Source organism: Nelumbo nucifera, chromosome 6 (assembly GCF_055504915.1).
Source record: "Nelumbo nucifera cultivar China Antique chromosome 6, China Antique-T2T, whole genome shotgun sequence".
Taxonomy (NCBI): domain Eukaryota; kingdom Viridiplantae; phylum Streptophyta; class Magnoliopsida; order Proteales; family Nelumbonaceae; genus Nelumbo; species Nelumbo nucifera.
This window is the reverse complement of record NC_142654.1, coordinates 18,447,172-18,466,879: the sequence shown is the minus strand read 5'-3', so window position 1 is coordinate 18,466,879 and position 19,708 is coordinate 18,447,172. Positions and strand designations below refer to the sequence as shown.

Here is a 19,708-nt window from a genome sequence, read left to right as displayed (position 1 = left end):
GGGCCCTCCCACAGACCCATGATTGCTACCAGTTCTTCCCAAAAATCTTCTCTCCCTATAGGAATTTGGCCCATAAACATTGGTTAGAATCCAAACAAAGCCATCTGTCTTTCTCTTTAGCTTGATTGAGATTGGAAAGTTTATTATCAGTTCTTCCATGCGCTCAACATTATCATTCTTCCATATAGTAATGATTCTTCTAGAAGATCCCCAAGATTGTAAGAAGGCCCAGCTGATTCCCCTAGCAGTCCAAATTTGTCTTATCCACTTCCATCAATTTGGACTCTTGAGTTAACACAAAGTTTGGATTCTCCTTTCTTAACATTTCTCTTATTGCTCTTCTCTTAGTTGCTCTTCCCAGACCTCTTACATTCCAGCTTAATATCTTCATGCAGAAAAAATAAGCTAACTTTTGTCCCCTTTCCTGAACACACCCTCAGCTTCACCTTTTCCTATCTTTTCTCCTAGTGCTCCCTTTATCATACACCACATCACAACGCAACCTCTCCACCTCAGTTAACTTATTCTTCCCTTTCTTGTTTGAACCTCCTTTAACCTTACTTAGAACCTTTTGTTCACTCAATTTTTCCTTCTCACCCTTTTTTTACCCTTACCTCTACTGTTACTTTTTCTTAACCCTTTATTCTTTGTAATCAAAGCCTCAAACTCTTTCCACACCTCTTCTGCCCTAGATTGAGGATTGTCACCCTCCCCACCCTTTCTCCTCTCGTTTTCTAGTTCATCCTTCACTAAGATCATAAAAATCTCCAAGATCATCTCCCAGATTCTATCACCTTCCTCCTCATCAGCTGTCGACATCTTATCACTACCCACCACTTCTATCGAAACACTAGCAGTGGCAGACTTGGGTGTTGGGCTGGTCTCACCTGTGTGCAAAGGACTAGAAGATAAATTACTACCCACATAAACCAAAGGAGACATCATACCTTGTAACTGTGAGGGAGACGCACTACGATTTGAAAGGTTCTGGTTTCTAGAAATTAGCCTTTTGTCAGGGGTAACGATTTTTTTATCAATACTTGGATAAGAAAACGGGGATAAGGAGTCTGTCATTGCCTTGCCGAGAGCCAGTGGAAGTGTTTTACTACATCTCGTTTCTTCTTGTTCTTGATCCTGTGCGTTGCCTAGTTCTCTGTCCCTTTTTGACGAAGTTGCCCTTTCATCCGAAGGATTTATCTTTTCCACCGTCGTTGCCCCTACTTTCAATCCAATACTTGCTCTCTTCAAATAGTAACGCTAGACTGTTCGCCTCCACTGAATCAACCAAAGCTTTTGTTTTGCTTTCCACACTTCCTAGACTAGGGAAAACTGTGAAGACTTCCTCATTTGTATTCTCATCATCGATGCTAACCCAATCTGAGTCAAAGACATCATCCTTACCCCTTTGTCGATCGTACCTTGGGTTTGGTTTCTCTAGGCTAATAGAAAAGGACACCAACCTAGGTTTCCATGTCCAAATTCCTCCCGCAGTCTTCCGAACTTTCTGTTTTTCAGTTTGGTTGGGCTTGGGTTGGGACGATGATACATTGTAAGAACCATCTGGTGTCATTCAAATCCTATCTCCTATCACATGACTTTTTAGACAATCACATGACCTACCTTTTGGTCTAGTTCTGTTTGCTGGCCCATCTAGATTAGGCCCATTTATTTTCGGCCTTAAGTCAAGGCTTTCTTTACTAGACCCCACGTGCCTATTTCAGCCCATCAGTTTGCACTCCTTTTTTTCTAAATATGTTTGCTAGCCCATCTGGAGTAGGCCCATTTACTTTCGGCCTTAAGTTGTGGCTTACTTTACCCGACCCCACGTGCCCACTTAGAGGCCCACGTGTCTGTTTCAGCTCATCTGTTTGCACCCATTTTTCTCTAGTTGCCCCCTTCGAAACACACATTCCTTCAAATAAGTTTGATTTATTTGACCCATTCAACTTGTTCAGTTTGGCGCCAGAAGATAATGCTTGAATAAAAGTTCTATTGGCTGTCACACCTTTGCCTTGTTCCTCACGTCTTATACCATTCTCCTGACCTAGAACCTTTAGGCTGCTTAAAAGTTGTCTTTCCATTTTGGTGAAAGTTTCCATCTACTTTTGTTTGTCCATCCCCAGATTGCCATGTAGCACCAACCCTTCAACCCTTTTGTCTTCCTCTTGTCTAGCCTCCCTCCACAAGGCAGCTTTAATGGAGGTTGCTAACCACACTAGTAGTAATACTCCTCCCACTCCAATGGTCACCTTCCTTGGTATCTCTTCTGGTTTTACTCCACTCAGAAGAAGAACTGCACTACGTAGATCTCCCCAGAAAACACCATCTAGTCGAGCACCACACAGCAGAGCAATCGAGTTTGCAATCTCCTGATTCCACAGATGGAATGGCAACCCAATTAACCGAACAATCACATTATCTTCAATTGAGAGGAACTTGGAATTGGAGCATGGAGACCATTTAAAAATTGAAAAGGTTCCCAAAACATCCTGAATACATAAGCTTCAATATTTACCTGATTTTCAAGAGGGTCCAGCACTGCCTTCTCTTGTTCAAATGTAGTTAAAATAAAAGTCTTCTCCAAGCACAGCTTAACCTTCAGGAGTTCTGCAACTTTCCTCCAGTCTAATACCCTCTTCTCAGCTTTTAAGATTAGCATGTTGTCCCAAAGCCCTGACTTCCTGTCTGCTACCAAGGAAGGATTGCTACTGCTATGTACCAATGCAAGGAGCTCCTTTTTTGGTTCCTCTTGCACAGGTGGGCAAGGAGTGCTAGCATACAAACTCTGGCCATTGTCCCCTTTCTCCATCATCTCTATTTTTTCCATTTTCCTTTTGTCTAAGAAGTTTGATAAAATATTAGCCACTCCCTCTCACCCTTGGCAGTTCTTCCTTCAAGAAAACAGACCATTTGCCTCCTTCCTTTAGCGAAATATTCAGAAAGAGGTATGAAGGATCCCTTTACATTCCTCTTACTTTGCATTATGTACCTTCCACCCATCTGGGATAACTTTTCTTTCCATATACACTGCTTCCTTTTAGTTGCTGCATCAGAAAGGAACTCTTTCAGCCAGTCAATCAGCTCAGTTCCTTCCACAAGCACCGTAGCCATTTTCTGTTCCCTTATCTTTAGGCTAAGTCTTCCTTTAATCCACATTTCTTCAAAAAGAAAGTCTTTAGCCTCTACCTTCAAAGCTGTTTTCCATTTTGTTTTCCCCACAAATCTTTCTCCATCATCGCCCTCTACCTTCACTTGGGTTGAACAATTGAACTGATATTCTCTTTTGGGAAAACATGCAGCCTAATAGAAAACCTTTAGGTTTCAGATTAATGATTGTTTAGCCCATTGTATCATAAATAGCTGGGTTTTGTAGTTCACCTGGGTGGTGGGCATATCATGGTTCACCTGGGTTGAACAATCAGATTTACTATGGTTGAATTCATGTTGTGTATTGCACAATTGTATCACATTGATGGCTGAATCTAGGTTTTGTAAGTAAACATGACAAAACAAACTCGTGTTTGTGTAAGAAGCCTAATTGGGTATAACTGCTCCTGTAGATAAATATAGGTTCAGATTTTCAAAATAAGGACTCATCTATTAACATAAAGGGCAAAATAGAATTTTTTAAAATTTTCTTACAAGTTTATATTTAACATTTACTAATGGAGGGCATATTTTAAGTCAATTTTTTAAAACTTGAGGCATGTTTAAGAGGAAAATGAGTGTTTGTTTTCTTTTATCTCTTTTCTTTTAAACAAGAATCTTACAACTTTTTATTTTCCAATGATACCCCCAAAATACAAACAAAAATTTTCATACATAGAATTAAAATAAATATTTAACAATTTTTAAAATTCATTATTTAAAATTCAAAACACATTCTCTACATTTACGAAAAAAAAAGGTTCACCAATATCAATATACCTCTTTATTCTTAATGTAATTATTGCAATTTCAGCAACAGAACAAACTAACAGACCCCAATCTTTTACCCTTTTTATTATTTTTTGACCTATCACGTCATAAACTAGAGGTTAAAAAAAAAAGAAAATCTTTATATTAGGCGTATATGAGGCCCTTGGATAAGATACTATAGGCTCCATATTTTGGACCTTTGGAGCGCATCACTCCACCCAATAGTAACTGCAGCACCGAGTCAGCGGATGTGGCAGCATCACAGCCAATACTCGTCCAAGCAATTTGTATCTTGAGTCTTAATAATTTAATGGATTTGAGCTGGCTTTCAGATTTAACTTCAACCCCTTACATCTGCATGTCTTTTTTTTCCTTCATCCCTACATCTGCATACCAACATCACCAAGTGCCAACCCCAAATAACCAGTAAGAACAATCCAATATCGTCACCCCATTGACATTTATAAAGACATCATCGTCAAAACAAAGACAAACATCTTCACAAGAAACTTCCAATTTTCAAATACAACGGCACGACATGCAAACAGAGATGGGATTCATGGAGAATTTATAAACCCTCTCTAAATATCAACACCACCCTACAATGATTCATACAGGTAATAATAATACAAAATGGACAATCATTTACAGATTCCTGAAAATCACCAAAATACTCGACGAAACTGCCTAAGATAGTTCTCCCACGAGATAATAGAGGATATACTTTAGTTTATCAGCTGCCAATATTCTGTCATAAAAGAAAAGAGGATCTAATTAGAACGCTAGATTTAGCCATCATTTCAACAAAACATCAAGAAATTGATAAACGGTAGTATTATTCAATTCAATCCACTCACGAAAGCAGCAGCTTGTTCCATGTATAAACTATGGATTATTTCAAACAATATCTCCTTTTTAGTTCCGTTTCAACTTTCAACTATCTTGATCCAATACATATTAGCTATTGAATGATCTCAAGTACAATAATACCTTGGTTGCTGCACTTAAAATAAATTGAGCATCAAGCATGTTTTCTTCTCTATGGCATGGCATTTATGTTTAACAGTCAACTATCTATGGTTCTCTCATACTGAAATCATTTGCAAAGTGCACAGAATTTTGTATACCAAGTTGCAATCATCTACAACAGTATTCTATGGATCTTGCGTTTATTATGAATCAAGGAAAAGGACGACCAATATAAATTTACCCCAAGGTTAACCTGCATACGTACTATGTATAACAAATTCTACAATATTAACAAAAAGTAAGATGATAATGATTTGTTTTTAAATATAAATAAGTTAGACAGCTAGTAAGATATGAATGCAGCAGAAATTACCCTATCTCACTGCCTTGCTAATTCTTGACTGTCTTCAAAGACCACTTCTTCCCATGGCTATTTCTGAACTTTTGACCGACGAGATGACACAGCATTTCCTACCTGTGGAGAATTTGCATATCCTGTTCCCCTACCTTGGACATCATCCAGGTTCACGGACTTGTTCAGCGAACAAGTCAGTTTGGCATGTTCTATGTAGTTATGACTGACTTTGTTCTCAATAATACCTTCTGGGATTTTACAATTTTTATCCACAAAGCTACTGGTCTCTTCAGCATCTCCAGCAATCTCAAAGTCAGGTCCATCCCCAGGTGAGTACTGTTGAGTCGAAACCATACTGGCAAAAAAATGCACAAAGATAATTTCATAAAGGGCACTTTATAATTAGTTGATTACATCAATAAACTATAATTCTTGACCAAGAAAAAATGGAATCTATTAATAGGATGATACTAAAAGAATCCATACCAGTTGTTGACAGATCCTTCTTTTGGTGTTTCAGACACATTTTTGCGTTGCCTCTTTTTCTTGTTACTCAGACTTTGCTCTGACTGCACATCAGCATGGTTATTGTTAGAAGTGTTTTTAAGTCTTTTCCTTCCAGCCAGAAGTCCTTTTTCAGAAGATGAATAAACAGACTTTTCAGTTGCATCTGATTTAGGTTCAGGTTCCAAATCCAAACTATGTCGATCTTCTAAATTTTCAGTTGCAGGTACTTCAAGTATTATTTTGGGCTCTTCAAAAACAGATTTTTCAGGCTGTGTCTCAGTGAAAGCTTTCACTGCCCCATCATTTTCATTGCACCTCTGCCTCTCAAATGTGCCGGATGTATTACCAACATTTTCCAACAATACTGACTCACATTTTCTGGAGTTTTGAGAATCCTTGCTCTCTGATAAATTAACATTTGCACTTTCAAATTCAAGCCTTTCTCCATACTTAATCAGTTTTTCAGGAGAATGTTTAAATATCAACTCAGCACATCGTTTGATCCATGAGAAAGGGGTAGAGCTAGGAGGTGAAGCACCACCTGGCCCCTGCTTAGAATCCAAATGCAACCCATCATGGGCAGTCCCTTCATATGGATGTGAATCTAGATTAGAGTCTTTTAAAGCTTTTTCAAGATTTGGTAATTTTTTGGCAGCACCTTTTGCTCTGCCAGGCTTCAGATCTCCTTGCATCTCAGATAGGACAATATTTTCTGAGACAATTTTCAAATCCTCCAATTTTTTGAGATGCTCTATCTGAGCATCAATTTCCTCTCTATCTGCACGCAATAATTCTCTCTGTCTCTTCAGTTTCTCCCTTTGGATCTGCAGTTCTTCAATAGAGTTCCTTAGCTCAGCCCACTCATTTTCCCTACGATCACGATCCATGTTGATTTCTATTCTCTCAGCATCTAATCTTTTCATTTCCAACGCAACATTTTCCATTTCTTTTGCAATTTTCTCTTGTAGAAAACTGATACGCTGAAGTTCTTTGGTTTTCTCTTGCTCAAAGGCTTCCTCCTTCTCCCTCAAATAACTTTCTATTTCTTCCCGCCTCTTATCAATGCATCTATCCAACTCCTTCTTCTGCATCTCAATGTCAAGCATAAAATCTGCCCGTTCTTGCTGAATCTTGCTAAACCATTCAGAATGTTCATGCTCCATCTTACTAATGAAGGCCTCTCTCTCATGAGAAAGAGATTCAGCATCATGCTTTAATTGATCCCGCAGCACATCCTTCTCTAATTTTAGGCTATCACGTTCATCTTTAAGGAACTTCAAGACTGTTTTTCTCTCCTCAGCAACACGTTCTGCTTCTCTTTGAAGCTCTTCTCTTTTCTCATCAATCAGCTCCCACTCAGTTTCAAACTTTGCTTTCTCTGCTTTCAATTGATCAGATTCAGCTACAAGTTGCAGCTTTTCAGTCCTAATACTAACAATTTCTTCTGTAAGTTTCATCTCCAGAACCAATAACTCTTCTCTTTCAGTTTTCATAGCCGCCAGTTTCTCCTCTTCTTCATGAACTCGTTTCCTCTTGTTTTCCAGTGCATCCATAGATTTATTAATGTCTAGCTTCATGTTGTTGATCTCTTCTCTCTCTTTCTGTAAATGAATCTTCTCCAAATCTGCCTCTTTTTCAGAAGCAATGAGACTTTTCTCCTTCTCCTCGAGTAACTTCAACTTCTCTTTTGTTTCTCTCTCCTTTTCCAACAGTGCTCTTGACAGAGCCTCAAGGTCTTGCTCCTTTTCCTGGAGCAGTTCCTCTCTGTGATTAAGATCAACCTCCCTCAATTCATAAGCCCGTCTTTTGTTCTCCATCTCTTCTTCCAGTAACTTGCGCTTCACTTCCAGCTCTGCTTCAAATTCAGATTTCCTCTTCTCTAGAACTGATTCATGTTCCGCATTAAGTCTTTGAATCTCATCCTGCATAGTATGTCAAGTATACAAGAGTTATAAATACTTAAAATATTATCTGTATGGTGATGTTTAAGAGTTTGTCTAAATACCACCCAAAATAGTAATACGTTAAAGTAGTGATCCAGCAAAACCTCCTAAGTTTTAATAGAGAAAAAAACAAAATGTAAGGTTTGTCTACTATCCATGTATTAGAAGCATAATTGCAAATTGCAAATTGCAAATTGCAAATAATAATAATAATAATAATAATAATAATAATAATAATAAAAAAATAAAATACATGTTCTTTGCTTGCAATCTTCTCCTGTAGAACAAGTAGCTCCTGCTCTTTCTTAGCAAGTAGCATTTCCCTTTGAATAACAGCCTGTAGGCATCAACATACAAACCATGTAAATAAATCTATGTAGACAAAAAAAAATAGCAGTAAAATAAAATGATGCATGAAAGACTAATGAATATAAATAGATGCACCTCCTCTCTTGTAGAAAGGGCAACCACTTTCAGATCCAAATTGGATTTTTCCTCATTCAGAGAAACAGATTGCTTCTCAATCATTTCTTTCGAGGCCTCCAACTCTTTCTCAAGTTGATTCAACTCTTGAACCCTTCCAAAGATATAGTCTTCCCTTTGGTTTAGCAAGGTCTGACCATCAAGTAGCCTTTCTTGTCCCTGCTGCAGAATCTTCTGTCCTTCGTGTACAGCTTGCCTTTCAAGGTTGATTTCCTTCTCCTTAGCTTCACAACTGGCATATGTGATAATTCATATTAAAAAAATGCCTTCAGATATCCCATGACTGATAATAAACAAATTCTGTGAAATTATATCTTGGTCATTAAAGAAAAGTTGACTAAGAAGCTTAAAATCACTAAGTTTCTAGGGCTGTCAATTGACTCCAAAAGTCTGACACTCGATTTGACATCCGATCCAACTATCCCAGATTTGGATGTTACAACTTGAATCCAATTAATAAATTGCATCAGATGCAGATTGAATCCCATCCAATCCAATTAAAATCCAAGTCCAGTTTTTTTTTTTTTGAGGAAAGGTAAAAGTATTTCATTAAACATACATATGTAAATGTATATAAAGTTCATAACTAATAAATTTAATATTTTACATTATATACATTTATAGTTTACGTATACATTAAAAGTGTTGACCAAAAAAATACAAGTTAAAAGAAATTACTTTTTTTAACTTTTTTGTTCTTTGTCATCTTAAACACAATAAGGTGGATGTGTATTAAATCCAAATCCAATCCAAGTCCAACATATTGGATTTTGGATCAGGTTCAGACTTCAGATCAACAAGATTTCATAATCAGAATGGATGCAAGTGTAGCTGTATCCAATCCAATTACAGCCCTACAAGTTTCCATATGGTGGCAATATTATTCATATTACAAACTTAATTTCCTCAGAACCATTACAGATCAAAGAAGAGTATTATAAAAATAACTTTTTTTGTTTTGTTTTTTTATGAACATAATTAAATTTCAAATCCATTGCCAAAGAAGCTACAACATAGAAAATCAAATAATGCTTTAAATAATGAAATGAATAAGGGCTACTATGATTGAAATATTCGCTTTTCATTAATGAAATCTTTTTTCAGTTGCTGATAAAAAAAGGCATGTTGAAATGGTATAAAAAATACTCTATCTCTATTAATCGGGTAAAATTGTTAGTTGTCATGTTAAAACTAAAATTGGATGAACCACCCTTGGACTTGCACCCTATAAGAGAAAAAATACAAAAGAAACTCAGTAATAAAAGCATTTCAAGAAGAGTTGTGAATTCTAAATTCTAAATTAAAGCATGAACCTGGAAGCTCAGAAATGCCATTAAGAAGGTCTGCATCTTTATTTATTGGTAAAATGTTTTCCATATTTCCTACCTTTTCTTTTTCCAACAAGCAGGGACAGGTCATACATTTATTATAACCATTAGTTCCACATTAAACACCAAACATAATAACATAAAAAACAGAACAGACATGCCAGGAGAAAGAGATCAACAAAATTGGAGACATGACGTACTCAGACTTGAAAGACACAAGACGCCTTCGAAGCTCATCTTCACGTGCTTCAACTTCCTGTAACTTTCTTTCTGCTGCATGGTGATAGCGTCTAGCCTCTGCTTGCAAAGATTCTGCTTCGTGCAGCTTTACTTCAGCATCAGCAAACTTCTTCTGGGCAGCTTCTACCATACTGCGTGCTTCAGCCATCTTACTCTCAGCTGCAACTTTTGTTTCAGCAGATTCCATTCGCATTTCATGTAAGGCCTTTTCAATCTATAGAAGAGTCGTGTTAAATATTAACTCAGAAATAGATTGAAAAGATATTATACATTTATACATACATTTAAGAAAAAAAGTATTTCCTTTTTAAGTAAAAGAAAAGGGAAGTAATACATGACATGCTTACATTTGCTATGCACTCTTTTTCAACTCCTAAAGCCTTTTTGAGACTTTCTTCTCGTTTCGCTGCTTCAGCTAAAGCAGATGAATGTGCCGCTTGATCTCGCTTACGCAATATTTCGAGCGACTCCACAGTCTCCTTAATTGTTTCATACTTGGATGTCCAATCCTTTCTTTCCAATATAAGAAGGCCCATATGGTGCTGGTAGTCAAATATCTACAATGAAACAGAAAATACAAGTGAGATCTAAGGAAGAATATCAAAAGACTCAGTATGGTGGCCATTCCTTTCAGTAGAGACAGCATAGTAGTCAGATACTCAGACCAATACAAAAATATCAGATTAGGAAGATTATTCTAAATCGATTAGGCCAAAGTTTTATTTTATTGATAGAAATCAAAGTTTTATTGATAGAGAGAATTGTAAATGGTACACTGATTATGCCTAATGCCCCTCCTGTCAGACTTAGGCTATCCCTAGCTACCTAACTCAATTTACATTTATTTGCTACATATTACCACATCAATTTTCAAGGGGAGTGTTTCCCCAGAACAGTTGATTCCTTTGTACTCCTTGTTTAGCCAAAACCTCCAGTAAGCTATTAGCAGATTTTTTAACCCAATTAAACATCATTCCTATTGACATCACTAGACTCCTTAATTCTCTTATGGTAGAAATGAGCATCAGATGAGCCACATGAGTCCTCATATGGTATAAATAAGTTGGGTCATGCAGGAGGATTCCCAAACAATGACCTTTCTGGTTCCTTTGCTTTTCAATATTAATAAACACTTAAACAGTTGATCAACAAACTTTGAACAAGGGAACATCATTCTTCTCCCCCACTAAAGGTGTGTTACACCCCTCCCACAGAGATTATCTGTGATCAAGCTAAAGCTTTGAATGGTGCTCTCTTGAAAATCCAGGTCTTCCAACTGTATGAGATGTTTTATACAATAACAATGAGATAGGGTTTGCTTTTGCATCACATCAAATGGTGGATTCTAAAAAGGTGGAAACTATCTCTTTGTTTTCTGTTTTACAGTATGCAGTAGACTATCTGATCCATCCCATGTAACTAAAGGAAACTATCTGATCAAAGAAGGTAATTGATAACAATAAAAGAAAAAAATAGGAAACTCCAACCTCCAAATAATCTCAAGTGCGGGGAACAGTACATAGCAATCAACTGAAATAGAGGAAAGAATACAATCAATTTCTTGAACTCTGGACCTGGTGCCCCACCCCCAACCTCCAACCAACCCCATTCTAGAGAAACTCTACCAAACCCCTCCCTAGCTAAGGAATCAACAAGGCCATTGACAGATCAAAGAATCCACCCAAACAAAATGTTTGGCCTAAAAGCAACCACTTTTTCCTCTCCAATAAAGTTTTTAGTATTCACTGCCCTTCCACTCTACAAGATACACACAGTTTAGCAGCTCCACAGCACTATCAATTCATTGCAGCTGGATAATAGAACTCAGACCTTTGGAGAAGAGAAAGGAGTTTCAATTTCAAATAACTGCCTCCTCTAATCACTTATCAGATCCAATTATACAAAATGTTAACAGAATTATCTCTAACATCACCACCCACACCAAAAGGTACCAGGTTGTCAATAGCACACCCATCAAAGTTGAGTTTCACAATGCCAATCAAGATTTTTTTTTTTTTGATCGGTACAATGCCAATGAAGATATTGATTCTTACTCTTTACATTCATCAATATTTTTTTATATGTTTCAACAATATTTTTTATCAATATCTTTATTTTTAACAATCCTTGCACTTCTTTCATTCCATGTAGTCCCAAGACTCAAACCTTTGTGCATCACCATAGGATTTTCCTCCCTCTTAAGCTGTGTTTGGTTTGAAAGAAAATTAGAGAGGAACAGAAAAATGAGGGAAAGTTTCAAGGGATTTCACAAAATCTGCAATTTTCCCTCAAGTTTCTATTTCTCACTTTCGCTTATTTTCTATCAAACCAAACATATCCTTAGTGATTAGGGAAAGTACATTAGAGCCAAAGAAATTCAATATATAAATAGGAGGTTTCCAAAGGGTAGCAAAAAGAGGGAAAGGGATTCCAATCATCTGATTCTAGGTTAAAGATAAAAATAGGTGGTTAGCATTCTCACCACTAAGCAGAAGCATGCATACATGCATGAAGGGAGATGCACCAAACTTTCCATATTCATTGGAGCATCTCAACAATATTTATTACCTTCTTCAAAGAAGCCTCCAGGCAAAATGCATTAACCTTTTTGTCAAATGATGCCAAAGATCAGAGGCCCTTGAAGATGATGTTTCCTTCTTCAAAGCAGCCTCCCAGTACCCTCTTCCCAACCCAATGCCCTTTGGATTGGACCTGCAACTTTGAAGGTGAAATAACATCTGGAGTGTCTAATGGCCAGGCCCTACTTAAGTACTTGATTTGTTTACAAGTGAGCATACCCATATACACACAAAAGGGGGAAGATGCTATGTGTTGTTTTAAGGATTAAACGGTGGTTGTGCTATAGAGTGCTTGAAAGGAAAGAAACGCAAGAATCTTTGAAAAAGGAAGTAGAAGTGTAGAGAACATAATACATCTTTGCTTAATAAGGGTGACACACAGGGTGAAAATTAAGGATTTTAGAGATGCTAAATACGATTCTATAATATGAGGATAGCATGTGCTAGCCAGCTTCTCCCCCTACAAAATGGTCAGACCTATAGCATGGGCAGCAGGGAGGATGATAGGAATCGATCAGCACCCTTGAAGACTTATTCTAGAAAGAAGGCCTTACAACAGGTCCTGATATGGCATAGTGATGGTACTTGGGATTTTGACTGAATTGAACACCAAGGGTATTTTTGTCATTTTATAATTTTTCTGTAGGGTCCAATAATAGGGTTTGATTGTCTAGTTATAGTTTGTTTATATTTAAAATTTCAGAGGCATTGCATAACTAGGACTAGAGTTATTGAGTCTTCTTTGAATTGAAATAGGATATGACAGCTTAGTTTGAGTCCTAGGATTATTGAGTCTAACAGTTTGACTCCTAGGATTATTACGAGTTTAGAGTCTATAAATATGTATGGACGTTTTACACAAAGGGAATGAAGCTTATGGAGTTTTCTTCAGCTTATGCTAGCTATGGTGAGTGATTCCCATGCCCTAGAGTGATTCTAGGCATCCTGTGAGTGATTCCAGGTATTTTCTCTCTTCTTTCTATCCCTATTTTCTCTCTTATTCCTTAAAGAAGCCATTACAGCCATCAACATCCATAAAACTCTGATCAAGAAGACCATTCAACATTCTCTAAGGACTAGAACTGAGCTGGTCCTACATCAGAGGACCTCAACAAGTACACATAAAGTTGAATTTTGATGGCTGTTTCCACAGGAACCCAGGTTAATCTGGACTGGGGAGAGTATACAGATATGACAATGGAACATATTGGCAAGAAGCTAAGGTACATATCATTCATCAAAAAAAAAGAAAAGAAAAGAAGCTAATCTACACAGGACCAGCAGAGTTTGGGAACTCACTTAGAGCTGAACTGTTAGCCCTCCTTAATGGACTGAGACTTGCAAAAAAAAACAGAAACAAAGAGCAGAGAGTTGTGGAAGGAGATTTTCAAGTGGTGATAATGATAAATCTCTTAATCCTCTGGTTCAGAATCTGCTACAGAGAGCTATACAGTAACGGGAAATAAAAGCAAGAGAAGAGTAGAGAGAGAAGAGGAGGGAGAGAATTAGGGTAAACTTCCCATACTCATATCTCCCTCAACAGCTTATTTATACTCTTCCTTACATTCAGTTTCTCGAGCCTGCGGGAGCATGTGCTCTGTAACTAACTGCTGGTGACGTGGCTTTCCTGGTGTAGACATACTTGATGGGAGGTTTGTAGACTTCGACTTCAGCTGGCTGTGCTGGGCTTGCGTCCTGGGCCTGCCTTGCTTGAATCTGGGTTCATAACATGAATGCTGGCTTTAATCAAAGGCTAAAGGACCTTAGAGTCTAAGAAATCAAATAAGAGAAGTGATGGCAATATCTAATATCTACCAATCTGAACTACTTGTTCAGTTGGATACCCAGGTCTGCCAACAGCTTAGCCAGAATGGTGGTGATTGGTGAACAAGAGTGAACAAGAATGGGCTACACTGGGGCCAGGGGCATCAGTTGTAACCTGAGCTAGTAGGCCTTTGACACTGTCAACTTATGGCTGTATTGACCATGAGTCACTATGAGTGTAGGGCATTTGTATCCCCCCCCCCAATTCTTGAAATAAAATTAATTGTGAACTATCAAAAACAATTCATTAGGCCCAACCTGGCCCAGGGGTGGACTGAGTAGGGACAAACGTCAGGGATGAGCCAGCTGACCTATGTTCATACCCCCATTAAAACATGGCCCAGGCACAGCCTAGGACAGTCCATGATCACCCCTTGCCCCCCCCCCCAACCCATTGCTTGTCTTATACATCAATTTTGAGCAGTGCTAAGTATACAAATTTCGTTTTACTGTTGTACCAGTCAATCATAATGGCATCTTACAGTTACAAAACAGATCTGGAACATAATGTGGGTGACCCATGTAGACTGAGTGACTGACAGAATATTCCAAATTTCCATATCTGTGCCATGCGATGTCACTTATATGAGATTTGAAAAAATTAGCCTGTACCCTAAAGAAACTCTAAAATATGAAAACAAAGACCATATACTGGAACTGATTTTTCAAACCCTAGCTTTCATTCAACAGTCAGTAAGATGGCCAGCAAGGAATTATTTTTATTGTTAACTTCCAGCCATAAATTGCTTCAGAAGAGTTACATTGACTGCAATAATAAAAGTTAAAAGTTTGTCAGGTATGATGTGTCATGTGTGCTCTAGGGACTCTGTCTTGTTTCAGGAAGATGTGGGGTTGGAAACTCTCCTCTTAAGCATAGTTGTCAAGGTAATTCCTAAGCAGGTGCCTAGGTGACGCCTAGGCGAGAAGGCACCCTTGGAGGCTTGCCTTGCCTAATCGCCAAGCAGTTTTGAACAATGTGTTATAAAATACTTTTATATTCTTAATTTTTTGTGGTTATAATTATAAAATAGACATTATTAAACTAAAATATTCATTTTGTGTGTTTATATACTAATTTCTTTTTATTATTTTCTTATTTATTATGGTTTAATCAACACAAGCATTGCTAAATGCCGTATTGAACCCTCAAAGACTTCAAAACCTGAACCAATAAGTAAGGAAGAACTTAAAATGTTGTCTAATCAACACATTTTCTTCTTCCACCTTTTCTTTTCTTCTTTCCCATAACAAAAATATGGGTTCAGCCCCTATATTTTTTGAATTTTCTTTTCTTTCTTCGTATCCTTCTCATGAATATGTTGGAATATGTTGATTTTCTATACTTCAACATGAAGTTTATACTTTTCTTATGAAAATTATGGATAATTATTAAAGAAATATGTTTATGGAACCTAGGGAACTACCCTAGGATATATGTTTTTTACTTAAAAAAATCCATTGCCTAGGCAATGCCTAGGCGACTAGGCAACAAGGCGCCCCACTGTCACCTAGCCTTGCCTTGGCGCCTTGAAAACTACGCTCTTAAGGACCTCTTCCCTGCTTTGTATTCCATCTCTTTGTATGAAAATAAGCCCATCTAAAGATTCCTCTCACCCCCTTGCTTTCTATGGGTTTTAATTGGAACTTTGGCTTTCTGAGGGATTTGAGAGAAGGTAAAGCAGTTGCAGACCTTTTACATCTCCTTGAGAAAGTGTGTCTGGACCCCTCTAAATCTGATAGGAGTGTTTGGACTCCCCATCCTAAGAGTCTCTTCTTGTGTACCTCTTTCTTCAACTTTTTTTTGCTCTTCTTTTCATCCTTAGATTTTCCCTTCCTCTGAAATTTGGTGCAGGATTGTCCCCCCAAAATTAATGCTTTTTGTCAAAAAGTTTTTTTATGGGAAGATTAATACTATGTATGATCTACAAAAAAAGAAGAGATTCTCTTTGTATATCACCAAAACTGGTGTATTCTTTGCAAATCCAATGGTGAGAGTTGTTACAAACTAATTTGCTGCCCATTTGTTGCAGGCATTTGAGAATGGTTTTTTTTCTTTGTTTAAGTATAAAAGTTACTTGCCTTTGGAGGTGAATAGTTTGTTTGATCCAACTAGATTTTTGTGGACTAGAATAAGAAGAAGAGTCTTGTGGAGACATACAAGGACAGCATTAACATGGACTATTTGGGAAGAAAGGAATGCTAGGTTCTTTCTTGAGAAGGAAGGGACTGAAGCAACGTTGAAGGAGTGTATAATGACTAGGGAGATATAAACTGGGTTAAATTAGAATGATGGCTATTTTATAACATTTCTTTTTTTATGATATATGGAGGAATTGGGGTGAAGTGTCAAAAAGCTCCTCAAAAAGGAAACAGGAACTTTCTAGATAATCACCTCCTAACAAAGATTCCATCAAACTTAATTTTGACAGAAGCAGAAAGGCAATTTGGGTCCTTCTAGGATAGGGGGTGTATTTGGAGATGAGAAAGGTAACGTTGTGGCTTTATTCTCGGGACCAATGGATGTGGGGGACTCTATAAGGGTTGAATTCCAAGTTGTAATTCAAGGGGTGCAGATAGCAAAAGATTTGAAAATGGACAAATTGTTTATTGAGGGGGACTCTAAGCTGGTAATAGGATGGATAAAGAAGCCAAACTCTGTAGTATGGGTTTATAGAGATGGAATTAAGAAGTTTAAATCATTAACCAGCAGCATGACATTGAGGATTCAATGGGTTAGAAGATCAATTAATAGGATGGGTGATTCTTTAGCCAAGCAAGGGATTAAGATTAATAGGGATCATTTACATTGAACTCGATTGTAATTTATATTCTATGATTATATTTATGTGAGAGGCTGCATCTCGCTCCTCTCCTTGGGTAGCTTGTAATGCTTGTACATATTTTTTTGATAGTTTATAACGCTTGTATATATTGATGTTTTCTAATGAAAGTTAAAGTCACTTATCGAATTAATAATAAAAACAACAACAATAAAGTTAAAAGTTTTAAAAGACCTATTCTCATTAGTGAATGGCCATGACAAGGACCCACAGCTTCTAGTTGACTGTTACATAGTACAGAATTATCCAAGTTTACATGTTCCCTGGATACAAGCTTCCTTTCCTATTCCCCCAGCTAGACCATTGGTTAGGATGTTGGGTGGCCTTGGCTCTCATTTACAATGTTTTATACATCACAATAACTAAAATCAACATTACCTTAAAACATGACTAGCAAAAACCTTGGCAACTTGAGTGGCATAAAAGGGTGAGTTAACATAGTGAATCAAGCACCTCATCTGACCAGGAAAGCTAAAAAGAAGACAGCTAACCAAATATGTAAAAGACCATTTTTTTTTTCATTGGCCAATCAAGCAACTTAGCAATATGTAAAAGAAATTTGACACAAGTGGTGATAAAAAAAACAAAGGAAATTAGACATAAGAAGAGAAGAATTATCTTAGATGAGATAAACCAGCTAACCCAACAAAAGAAACTCCTGATCCCCCAAGGCAGGCCCCTAATACAACTATGCACTATTAAGTCCTCTAGGAAGAGAATGTGCTAGAGAGTTAGAATTCATCTTCCCTATTAACCCCCATGATACAACTCTTCCCTATTAACAACTCAGTGATTATTAGGTGTTGTGCAAGAGAAGGGTACCCTATCCCACCATTGTACTCTTATCACTAAAATATAAGTGAAAGCGGGATTTAATTGGTCCTATTGTTTGGTACAAATCCCTACATTTAGTCAACCTACATTCATATGAATAGATAGTGATGTACATATCAAGACTGATGGAATATATTGTTCCTTTTCACGGTTCCAGACCAAATCAAAGAATAGGTTTAACAGTTCGTGAAGATGCATCTTAATAAGGGTTTTCAAGTCATAAATGTTGTCCCAAATCAGCCAATTTTCCATTAATGCAACCGAAGAAAGAATACTGGTGCAAGTCCAGGCAAAACCAAGTAGAAGAAACGGTCGAATGCTTGCATGAATAGGAGAAAAGACAATGAAAATCAACGAAACATGTATAATATGTGACAAACCTCGGCTTCGAGCTTCGCAATATAAGCAATGAGAGCTGCTTTGTCCCTCCGTTTGATTGACTCTTCATCGAAACCAGCTTCACGAAGGCGCCTCCATATGGTTTCGTCGCCGAGAGGACTTCCGTTGTTTCGCTGAACAGGAGTCGAAGCTTCTAAAACCCTAGAAGCAGGCGATCCAGCTTTACTAGAACTTAAAGTGATCCCCAGTCGCTCTTGCTGGGGACTCACCATCTCTTCGATTAAAAGAAACCCTAGAACAGTTTCTTTGATCTCTTGTTCTGCCTTTCTTCTTCCTCGTTCTTCTTTTCTGTTATTGAGCTATTGATCTCGTTCTGGCCTGGCAACTCTCAGTCGCTCAGTTCCTGGTAAGTGCGTTGTTGAGTGGAAATGTGGCTTTAACTTGTAAAAAGACAGGACCGAGTTGGCAACTCCGCCAATGAAATATGAATGGGAAAATGGAATCGTGTTCCACTTTATACTTTCCCGAAAGGAGAACCAAACCGGGAGCTCTCTGTACATGTAAAGTTTTTTGTGATGTGTGTGATCTTTGAAAGGAACAAAAAAAGAAAATTAGTATTTGAAAGAGAGAGAGGGAGAAAAACTTAGCGTAGCGCTGCTCCCTGCTGATTCCAAAATCCAAATGAATCTCGATCTGTGAAATGAGTCTCGATCTTGCAAGACTGATTACAGTTGTTGCGTTATGATCCGTCAGATTTCTGTTAATATTCCAATCGGACATTAGCTGAAAGCCACTTAAATTCAACTACCACATTAAATCAAAAGCCAACACTGGGACTATGTGGCGGTGATACTTCTGGTTCACGATCCTTTACCATGACTATTAACACGAGTTTGGATTCGCTGATCACAACATCAGGAATGGGCCACACACCATACACAAAGTGACACGTAGATGGTCCTTTACTTTGCGCCTATTACCACTTTCGTACCTTGATTTTAAAATGCGCTAATTCAGTACTTAAATTTTCAAAACATGTCAATCTAGTACGTGTTAACCAGCCATTAAGTGATATTTGAAAAGACACAAATGCCTTTCAAATGTTATTTAATTCTCTTGATCAATCATTCAAACATTGATGAAAAAAAATGAAAAATCACAAATTTTTCTTTTTGTCAACCATTCAAACATTGATAAAAAATGAACATTCTCAAATTTTTCTCTTTTCTATTCAATAAAGTTGGGGTCATGTCTTAATGGGTATTCAAGAAGAGGCAATAATTTGATATTGTTCATCTTTTATCAATGTTTGGATGGTTGATAAAAAGAATTAGAAGACACTTAAAGGGCATTTGTGTCATTTCAAATGCCACTTAATGGCAGGTTAATAGATTGATTAAAGGTGAGTATTAGATTGACACCTTTCCAAAGTTTGGGTATTGAATTGTCATATTCTAAAGTTTAGGAACTAAAGTGGCACTAGGCCTAAACTATAGGGTACTAATCTGGAATCTTCCCTTCTTATTACTAATAAACAATGGGGTTTTTA

The 19,708-nt window shown here is 37.4% G+C and overlaps 1 protein-coding gene across 1 annotated transcript; it reads right to left on the bottom strand.

Moving 5' to 3' along the window:
• Window positions 1-4,338: 4,338 nt before the first annotated feature.
• On the bottom strand, window positions 4,339-18,866 carry LOC104591220 (nuclear matrix constituent protein 1b). Its single transcript, XM_010250007.3, has 8 exons — window positions 18,201-18,866; window positions 10,091-10,300; window positions 9,704-9,957; window positions 8,137-8,407; window positions 7,946-8,029; window positions 5,729-7,671; window positions 5,261-5,597; window positions 4,339-4,666 (listed from the first exon to the last, which is right to left on the bottom strand). The coding sequence occupies exons 1-7, from the start codon at window positions 18,429-18,431 to the stop codon at window positions 5,318-5,320; spliced, it is 3,273 nt and encodes a 1,090-aa protein (XP_010248309.1). The 5' UTR covers window positions 18,432-18,866; the 3' UTR covers window positions 4,339-4,666; window positions 5,261-5,317.
• Between the last annotated feature and the right edge of the window lie 842 nt (window positions 18,867-19,708).

What these genes read in the sequence shown, in the direction of transcription:
- LOC104591220 (XM_010250007.3), bottom strand. Translation starts at nt 18,431, where the DNA reads ATGGTGAGTCCCCAGCAAGAGCGACTGGGGATCACTTTAAGTTCTAGT. An exon ending in AAAAAGAGTGCATAGCAAAT is followed by an intron (nt 9,958 to 10,090) that starts GTAAGCATGTCA and finishes ACTCTTCTATAG; the next exon opens with ATTGAAAAGGCCTTACATGA. An exon ending in CCCTTTCTACAAGAGAGGAG is followed by an intron (nt 8,030 to 8,136) that starts GTGCATCTATTT and finishes TGATGCCTACAG; the next exon opens with GCTGTTATTCAAAGGGAAAT.